The 10,934-nt window shown below is 44.7% G+C and overlaps 1 protein-coding gene across 1 annotated transcript; it reads right to left on the reverse strand.

Annotated features, from left to right (window-relative positions):
• Window positions 1-3,905: 3,905 nt before the first annotated feature.
• adra2b (adrenoceptor alpha 2B) lies at window positions 3,906-8,344 on the reverse strand. The gene is made up of 2 exons (XM_030359456.1): window positions 7,398-8,344; window positions 3,906-7,170 (listed from the first exon to the last, which is right to left on the reverse strand). Exon 2 carries the CDS (start codon window positions 7,135-7,137, stop codon window positions 5,599-5,601), a length of 1,539 nt encoding a protein of 512 aa, XP_030215316.1. The 5' UTR covers window positions 7,138-7,170; window positions 7,398-8,344; the 3' UTR covers window positions 3,906-5,598.
• Window positions 8,345-10,934: the final 2,590 nt, after the last annotated feature.

Below are 10,934 nucleotides of genomic sequence, written 5' to 3' on the forward strand. Positions count from 1 at the left end.
CTCCAATAATATAATATAGAGTAATTGTGTCCACAGGAAATGCTGATATGAGTCACATTCTAATTTAATCATATGACCCTGCTTCAACCATACTTTCCCAAAGTAATTAAGGCTGCTTTTATTGTGATGTGTCCTTGGGCACTAAGAATTCTTCTTTGATCCGATCATCCGCTTCCATGGTCCCTTATACTTTTAAGGCTCACATCCCGCGCACACACACGCAAACACAGACACGCACCCATGAACGCGCATACACACAAACACACACACACACACATACACACCCATCAAAATCATTGCGAAGCCATCTCTCCAAGGATTACCTCAACTATGGTGAGCCACTGTAATTCAATATTACAAGCCCCAAAAAGTTATACTTTCCTGAATTTGAATAATTCAAGTGTGCTTAAATGTTTATCCAAGGGGCAAATGAGTTGGTTTTTATTTTTTTCATTTGGATCTCTGCCCCAGAGATACCAAATGACTGAGTAAGGAAACTTATCTGTATTTATAAAATACAGGAGGAAGTGCAGGAACCAAAGTATCCAAACATATTTGTATGGTTAGCATATTCATCTTATAAAATAGAACTAGAAGGTTCTATGTGTGTTGTGAATTGTTTGTCTGTTAACATCCAGACATCTCTCACCTTATGTATTGCTAGATATCCGTGAATCAATGATGTGAGCATCTATTTCTCTGTAAATGTCAGTTTGTGTACAGTACTATCATGCTACTCGATGTGTTTGGGTTAAAGCACATATTCAGAGTACATACATAAAGTTAATGTCGACAAAAATCACAAAACATGTGGAGAGAGAGAGAAAAAGAGGGAGGGAATGAGGGTGAGAGAGAGAGGAGAGGGAAAGACAGATAGGGAGAAAGGGAAAAAGTGATCTGACCTTTTGACAATGTGTGACATTTGGAACCCCAGATCCCATTCAGTGTGAATGTTTGTGATATTCAGCCTAGTTCCTGGAGATTAGTAGGGGCTATAGGCAGTCTCTAAAAGCTATTTAAAGGGGAAGAGGACACTTCTTTGATCACAGAAGGTTTAAAGCTTTCTATCTTTCAAACACACAATTTTTCAAAGAGACCTAAAGAACTGAGTTAAATTGAATAAGTTGTTTACCTCCAACATCTATACTAACATACACACAGGGACAGAGGCTGACACACTCCTTTGGTTGTGGATAAGGGGGTGGAAGGGTGGAATTCTCTTGAGCATTTTGCACTCACACACACACACACACACACACACACACACACACACACACACACACACACACACACACACACACACACACACACACACTCACACACACACACACACACACACACACACACACACACACACACACACACACACACACACACACACACACACACACACACACACACACACACACACACACACACACCCAAGAGCATTTCCAGTAGCATTGCCAAGCATTCTGCACTGTTTGCTTTCCACTTGAACTTGTTATACGTTTAACTTGACCAAAATAACAAGAAAGACTCAGTGTCATGCTTGCTTGAACTGCTTTATTTCAAAAACTTTGAGTGGTAGATTGACAGTTGGGGAAAAAGGGGCGTTTTTGTAAAGCTCAGACCAAAGCAGAATTATCAAATTGCTGCAAAGAGAGCGAGATAGAGAGAGAGAGAGAGAAAAAATAGAGAAAGAGTGAGTGAGATTGAGAGAGAAACAGAGCGAGAGCTAGACTGAGAAAGAGAAAGAGAGAGAGAGGGAGAGAGAGAGAGAGAGAGAGAGAGAGAGAGAGAGAGAGAGAGAGAGAGAGAGAGAGAGAGAGAGAGAGAGAGAGAGAGAGAGAGAGAGAGAGAGAGAGAGAGAGAGAGAGAGAGAGAGCGAGAGAGAGAGAGAGCGAAAGAACAACAAGAGGTCAGAATGATGGCAGCTTCATAGAGATAGAGGTTTGCCAAGGTACAGACTATTGCATCTGTCAACTTGAAGCCACGAGTGTATAGTCCCAAAGCAAGGAAAGCATTAGCAGCATCAATTTATTGTCATATTGTAACAATAGGGCTTGTACATCGTGATGTCACATTGCAATGACCACCGCCATTTTGGGAGCAAAGGAGCATTGGAATGTTATTATGGTAGTAGTTATGTTTTTTTGGTCATTCTTTAGTAATTAATCATAAAATGATTTCTTATTATGGGGAGACATTGTCGTGTTTAACCAAAGCAGTTCTCATGCGAGACGTGGCAAAACAAAATTGTAATTAGCCTAGGTTACGTTATATATATGTTCAATTTGGATTTTACATTATTTCCAACCCTCTTTAGTCCTCTCAATACAAAATCCCATGGGGCACTCGGATGTACAAGCCCTATAAAGTCACGAAAGAGGAAAGAGCCTTGCGTCTGACATTCGTGACAAAGCATATAGAAGATAAAACCGTAAACAGTTGTACATAGAGAAATAGTTTCTGAGTCATACATGGCCATCTTCTTCTGTTTGTGTTATTACAATCAGTTATTCGGACAGGCTTGTGTTGGTCGAGTCTTAGCCTTAATGTCCTGTTTGAGACAACCCTAATACTGCATCTGGTTTAAGCGCAAATTACATCATCATGTTTTGGGATTAAACATGAATATATGAATAGTTCATTTGAAGAATTAATAAGAAAATTATGCTAGTGCTAATAAAGTTTTTTCTTGCTGCGCTTGATGTCATTAAATTGCATGTGTATCAGTGTGCTTGTATCTTTGATTGTATAATCTACAGTACCATAACTAAAATAAACAACATCACTTATTGATCATACTCCTTTAAATTAAAAAAAAAAAGTCCCCGAACTCAAATATACTTTTACTTTCAAAAAGCAAAGACCTTAAAACTTCAGTTTGCATACCAAAAAGTCGAAATCTGTACACGTTGCTTGCTCTTGGATACATTTAACCTTGCCTAGAGTTTTAGAATAAAAGCACAATTAAAAGAGAGAAATAAGGAATAAATATGCAAGTTACAGAATTCCTCCAAATCATTTCAAGTAAATAATACATGTCATGTTTTTTTCTAATCCCTCCACCCATCAGACCCCCTCCTCCCTCTCAGCTTCCCTCCCCCTCTCCCTCCAGCCTTAATCATGGAGATCTTTTAAATGAAGTTAATTTGTCAAAGTGACTTGGAGCTGCTTCACATAGGTGGGCTAATAGTTAGTTATGTTTTTTGGTCCATTGGTCAAAAGCCACTCAATATCGACTAGTAACACCAATCTTTCTGAAGATTGTTCAACATAATAGCGGTAATAATCAACTTTTTGGATTGGCTGTTGTCCATAAAGCATAACTTGACTGCCTATCTGAGGAAGATGTCACTTTATGAGTAGATAAGATTCATCCCAATCATGAAGGTTAATTAGTACATTAGCAGCCGGGGAGGCACTGACAATTTCTTGAGAAGAAGACATATATATTCGATTTACCACACAAGTAAGCACACACGGTCTGGGTCACGCACACACACACACACACGCACACACACACACACACACACTCCCACATCCACCCATACACATACCTGCACGCACCAACACCAATTCACGCACACACAACTACACACAGCCACACCCAGCCACACACATTCACCAACACCCCCCCTCCACACACACACACACACGCACACACACACACACACACACACACACACACACACACACACACACACACACACACACACACACACACACACACACACACACACACACACACCGGCACAGAGAAACACACACACACACACACACACACACACACACACACACACACACACACACACACACACACACACACACACACACACACACACACACACAAACACACACACACAAACACACACACCTACACACACACACACACACACACACACACACACACACACACACACACACACACACAGACACAGACACACACACACACACACACACACACACACACACACACACACACACACACACACACACACACACACACACACACACACACACTCAAGCACACGGTCAGCAGAGTTGACAAGAGTGAACTGAAGTGTTACTGCTGACAGCCCTTGTCCCATAGTAAATAAGCCAGTGTAGCATTCACAGTTACAGACACATTCTTTGTGCAGAAGTGAACCACAGCGTACCAGTTTCTTTGTGAAATGAGTGAGTGTATGTGCATGTGTGTTTGCCTGCAGAAAATCATGTGCTGTAAGGAGGTCCACTGTAGGCAATATGCCAAATAAGTCAAAGGAATTCAGCCAAATAGTAGTCAGATTTCAAGCATTGGATCATTTTGGATGACACAAAAAGTCCACCAATGCACTGATAATTAATGTTTTGTCGGCTCACTGCAATATGGGTGAATGTTCATGATTTCTGCGTAGCGTAGCTCGTCGTGAACCACACACGCCCATCCCTCTTAGAGTGCATGTTTTAGGCCGTTTTGCTCAGTAGTCCTCCAGAGGCTTTACCCACCATAATGGTGTTGCTTTCAAGAGGCTAAACAGTTTTCTTAGAAGGCTAAAGTTCATGTCTTTTTATACACCAAGGAAAAGAAACTTGCAAAGAAAATGTTCCTCAAAAGATGTTTTGTAGAATTCTAATCTTGTTTCGCCGAAATTCAATTGCGAACAATGTCCAATGTACACAAGGCATTTTCCAGTCTATCGCACAACTGCCAATGTTGTTGATGATGTTGCTGCCGATGTTCTTTCAAAATAAAGGTTGATGACGTATGGCTTTAGAGGGTGTTTGCTAAGTGCGGTTGGTTGAGTTGAGTCTTGGAGCACAGAACATACCTTTGATGTGGATCCCCTTGTCAGATACTAATCTAGCAGTAGCACATGGCCAGCCCCGCAGCTCGTCAGACGAAGATCACCGACGTAGGACAGCCACCGCAAGCCTTGTGGGATCCTCGCGCTATGTACTGATAAATAAGAGGCCTCTGGCCAACATGTATTTCAGTTCACATTCGTTGCCTTGGACACCTTTTTTTTTACATTCTCGAGTCTTCAACCACCAAGGAACATCCGTCTTGACAAACTTGTGGCTGTTGGTCATGCATTTTAATGTATCTGGGCTTGACAACTTTCTTCTGGACCAGCCTTTGTTTTCTGCCAAGTACTGCGTTTAGCCGTTTACTGATTGTTTGCCTGATGGGTAATTTTGCCTCATGTACAACTGTCCAGTTGCTCATTTACCAGCAATCTTTCCAATGGAGTAAATTAGCTCATTAAATAAAACATAACTCCCTTTTCAGTGTCCCAGCATTCACATATATGAATTAAACTCTCAATTCAGGTGTAGCAATAGTAAAGTATGATGATGGTGGAGCATTCAATGTATATCTTAATTTAATGTTTTTTTAACTACCCTGCATCCTATGAAAATTGTGCTTATCCAGCCCCTATCATAGGTTGGCAAAGTGGTCCTCTCCTGTTTTTCTGTGGACAGATTTAACTGGGCCCAGATTTGAGCGTAAATTTCAATGGATTAACACGTTTTAAGGAGCCCTTTTGAAAGACTTCAGTAAAGTTCTATTGATTAGATGGTGGGAGAGTCCTGAGACCCGGACACGTTGACTCATGAGGGTTGTCGCTAGAAAAATGTACCCTTGGTGCCGTCGCACAGTATTTTCTTGAAGGCTTTCCGAAAGTCCTTGTTGAAGATTGTGTAGATCACCGGGTTAAGGCAGGAGTTGCAGTAGCCGATCCAGAAGAAGAACTTGAAGAGCGGGTCGGGCAGGATGCAGGCCTCCGGGCACACGCCCAGCAGGGAGTACGAGAAGAAGAAGGGGAACCAGCAGACCACAAAGACGCCGATCACCACGGCCAGCACGAAGGTGAAGCGCTTCTCCCTGTTCATCATGGCCTTGCGTCTCGCCGCGCCCGGATTGGTTTCCGGTTTGGACTTCCTCCCCGGCGCCAGGAGCGACCCCTTGGACGTGGCTATCATCTCGCGGTAGCGCTGGATGGTCGCCGGGGAGTGGATCCCCCCACCTGCAGGGGAGCCCACCATGCTGGTGCTGCCCCGCCGCGTGCTGTGGTTGTGTTCCGTGTCGCTCTCGGTGCTGGAGCTGTCGCCGTTGTTGTTCTCTGCCTTCTTGCGCCCCAGGCCCTTCTTGCCCTTCTTCCCCCCCGCCTTGTTCTTGGAGGAGTTCGCCTGGGGCGGGCGGGCCTGGGTCGTGAGAGGGGTAGGGGAGGGAGGATGCAGGAGGTTGTTAGGCGTGGCGTCGGGGGGCGACGGGGACCCCTGCGGGGAGGGAGAGGCGGTGATCGCCAGGGTCGGGGGCCTCGCGTTGGAGGTCTTCTTGGTGGAGGGCGGCGTGCTGTCCTCCTCGTCGTTGCCGTTGGCGTGCGCGTGGCGCGCTGGTTGGCGCGGCGTGGCGCTGCCCACGCCGTCTTTCCGGGGCTCTCCCGGCGGGCACCGCGTTCTCTGCTTGGCGATCTGGTAGATTCTGATGTACACCAGGATCATGATGACGCACGGGGCGAAGAAGGAGCCGATGGTGGAATACAGGATGTACCAGCGCTCGTCGTTGAGCTGGCACTGAGGGCCCCGCTCGCTCCCGGGAGCGCCCTCCTCGCTCTTGTTCAGAGACAGCAGGGGAGGGAAGGAGATGACGGCTGAGATCAGCCACACCACCACGATGGCGGCTTTGATGCGCTTGGGCGTGCGCTGGCTGCTGTAGGTGACGCGGGAGATGGACAGGTAGCGGTCCAGCGAGATGGCGCACAGGTGGACGATGGACGAGGTGCAGAACAGCACGTCCAACGCCAGGTAGATCTCGCACCACAGCGTCTTGAAGTACCAGTAGCCCAGCAGCTCGTTGGCCAGCGAGAAGGGGATGATGAGCGTGGCCACGAGGATGTCGGCGGCCGCCAGCGACACCAGGAACAGGTTCTGCGGACCTCGGAGTGAGCGGCTGGTGAGCACCGCGATGATCACCATGATGTTGCCCACGATGGTGAAGACCACCATGAGGGTTATGGCTGTGGCGAAGATGGCCGTCGCCACCGGGGAGTAGGGGGCGAAGCTCAGGACGCTCTGGTTGCAGGGCACGGACGCTCCGGCGGCAGCGCTGACGTTCCAGACACTCAGCTCCATGGAGCAGCCACTGTCCATTGTTGTGGCCATGGCGGGATCTGACTCCCTCGGCGTTGGAGAAGTCTTAGCAGATATAGAAATATAGATATGGAAATGGTTTTTGGTTTTTGATACGTTAATTTGTTCAATCATATTACAATTATAACAATATATTATAAGGATATAACAGGCTATAATAATTGGTATAATTCATTTTACAATTATATTGAAAAAACACACTTTTGATGCAATGAAAACATGTTATATTTAATGCATAAGGTGTATTTATACATTTTAAGGATTGTAATTACCTTTATTTTTTGGATTTTTTTTGTTAAACGTTAGCTTCCTCGCATCTTCCACGGCAGGTCCTTCGAGTTCGGGTCCATTTTAATCGTATAAATCCTGTGACGTCCAGAGACGGACGCGAATATACCGTTGCCGATCAGACTATTCTCACACACATGTTATAGATAGTTTTGGATGATCTTCACCGGCTGCAAACTCACAACGACCCACGAAGATAATTTGTTCTTATCCCGTGGGATGTTTCTGGGTTTGAACGTTTTTATGGACGGCAGAATAAAACAAATCATACTTAATACTTAGAACCCGGTGTCATCACGAGAGACGGGGAGTGATGGATAGTAAATGGTTACATGAGCTGCGCCCTCCGTGCGCATTTGCACACATTGATCAACAGTAGAAGAATGCCCATAAAAACATTGCAGATATATGTAAGGTTATACCAAGCTATTTACATATTTTTAAGAATAAACGATGTGAATTCTAGTTCCTTCATAAATAAATAAAAAGATTCGCCTAACTCATGCAGAGGCACTCTTCCCTGGGTTGTCGAAACAAATACAAACGCTGAAGTCTTGGATTCATCAGCACCGCATGACGACCGATATATTACAAAGAAATTGATTGTTTAGAAGGCACATAACTAATAATCCACTTTAAGCCGTGTGCTCTGATTCCAGGTCGTTTCGGTGCGTAGGGTGTCTGTTTGGCTCTGGCGCGGAGGTTTTTCCAAAGTTCAATGAGATGCCCCGGTGGTTCCAGCGCTCATCGGGCTTCTTCCTCGAGGTGCGAAAGCGTCGGGCTCATTTCCAATTGTGAGCAGGACCACGGGTCTGGAGCGCGTCTCATTCCTCATCACCCCTTGCGCGCTTCTCTCTAGATCCAGTGATGTCAGTGTGGACGTCATGGGATCTCTTCTCTAGCCCCCACCCCATCTCTTTATTTTCTCTCATCTTTCTTTCTTTCGTTCTTTCGTTCGTTCTTTCTTTCTTTCTTTCTTTCTTTCTTTCTTTCTTTCTTTCTTTCTTTCTTTCTTTCTTTCGTTCTTTCGTTCTTTCTTTCTTTCTTTCTTTCTTTCTTTCTTTCTTTCTTTCTTTCTTTCTTTCTTTCTTTCTTTCTTTCTTTCTTTCTTTCTTTCTTTCTTTCTTCTTTCTTTCTTTCTTTTTTTCTTTCTTTCTTCCTTTCTTTCTTTCTTTTTATCAGTTTTTAATTTTTCTGTATTTTATTCCAGTCTTTCTTTCTTCCTTTATTCTTCCTCCCTTCCTCCCTCCCTAACCTCCCTTCCTTCCTTCCTTCCTTCCTCCCTAACATCCATTCCTTCCTTCCTTCCTCCCTAACATCCCTTCCTTCCACCCTCCCTAGCCTCCCTTCCTTCCTTCCTTGCACCCTGCCCAGCCTTTCTCCCATCCTTCCTTCCACTCTCCCTAACCTCCTTCCCTTCCCTCCACCCTCCCTAACCTCCTCCCCTTCCTTCCACCCTCCCTAACCTCCGTCCCTTCCTTCCTTCCTTCCTCCCTAACCTCCATCCCTCCCTCCCTCCCTCCCTCCCTCTCTCCCTCCCTCCCTCCCTCCCGCCCTCCCTCTCTGCCTTCCTTCTTTCCTCCCTCTGTTTATTTATTTAATTTCCGACATCTCTTTTGCAATCCCAACCCATATTCACTTCATGGTGCGTTGCTTTGAATCAACCTCACTTCACTTCCCCATTGAATCCCAGCAGACAACTTGCATTGACACGTACGAGTGATTTAACCAGGCATTTGCATCCATCAGCTTCACAATAACTCTGAGAGCCCATGCATGTACACCATAGATTCATTAAAGGATGTGTGGGGTGTTCTGTTTGGATAATATACCCACGTTGGGTATAACGTGGGTATATTATGGGAAGCCTGCCATTGTTTATCTGCACATGACAGCAAACAGGTTTTCACTAGAAAAACACATGGTTGACGGCAACAGAGGACACATCAAAATAGGGCTCTTTGTGGGCGGAAGACAAAAAAGACTCTTTATAATATTCTGTTTATACATAGTAACGCAATATATTTTGAGGATCAACAAAAGTGCATTATCATCATGAGTGTTGACGTCTGCGTACTTGTTATTATCTCGTTATTCAAGAAAGATACACATAACTGTAAGCTAACACATGACTTACAGGAAAGGGAATGGATTGAAGGATGATGCATTGAAACCCCCTCCACCTGAGTGCCCTTAGCAACAGGGAGATACCGGCCTGTAGGACTGTATGGCGCCTCTTTTTATATAGTGTCAAAGAAACACACACGCTCACCAACACACAAACATGAACAAAAACACACACACAACACACAAACACAAAATCACATGCACATACACACACAAACACACACACAATTACACAAACACACACACCCACAAACACGCACACAAAAACACAAACACAATCACAAACACACAAGCACGAACCACTCACATCTGCCCACGCATATACACAGATTCTTATGAATGGTGTGTAGGATGTCTTGTTTTTTTGCGTGTGTTTGCGCGCTGCCCCCGCTCAGTGTATGATTCAACAAGAGAAACCTGGCAAGCACGCCCCCCTGGCCGCCATTGAATTAGGATTCTGAGCATGGCCCTCTGATTACGACCTCCGCCTGGCAAATAACGCTGCTGCATATTCACTCCGGGTCACACATTCAAAATATAAAGGGAAAGAGAATAAAGCTTTTAGCGGGAGAGTGCACTCCAGTCAAGAGGCTGTGTGTGTTTGTGGGCATACGGTTAGTGACACATTGAAAATGGATTCTAGGGGAGAGGGGTGTGCCCCTGAAGCCAAGGTTGTGCGGATTAAACACTGTTCAGTTCACAGCAAACAGCCAGGAGAGTTGCCTGAGCGTGCAGCAGTGGAAAAAAATGTGGATCGCCCCTGTCACATGAGTATAAACATGTGCTTGCACACACACACACACACACACACACACACACACACACACACACACACACACACACACACACACACACACACACACACACACACACACACACACACACACACACACACACACACACACACACACACACACAGACACACATATTAAAAACTAGTGCTGTCAGTTTAACGCTTTATCAACGGCGTAAAACACACACATACACACACACACACACACACACACACACTCGCACACGCACACACACTTAAATTGTACTATATAAAGTAGCCTACTGAATATGCACAATATAAATTCAGGGCTTGAACTCTAAAGAAAACTAGATACATGCTGAATACTTAAAGCAATACATAAAAAACGCGTGGTCGTTAACATGAAATGTAGCCTGCATGAGCCATATTTAGTAAATGTCTAATTTGCATTGTTTATGATTATTATTACGTTTTCAAATTAGAATAGACCCATAAGGCTTCCGTAGAGTCATGACGTCGGAAGTAGTGACATCATGCGGGATACATAAGCCTATCTAGGAGCGACACATTTTTTTTAAAACCTTATTTCGATTTCATGCCTTTATTTGAAATGTTCCCTGTGACAAATAAAAGGTCCACC

The sequence above is a fragment of the Gadus morhua genome, chromosome 6, assembly GCF_902167405.1.
Source record: "Gadus morhua chromosome 6, gadMor3.0, whole genome shotgun sequence".
NCBI lineage: Eukaryota > Metazoa > Chordata > Actinopteri > Gadiformes > Gadidae > Gadus > Gadus morhua.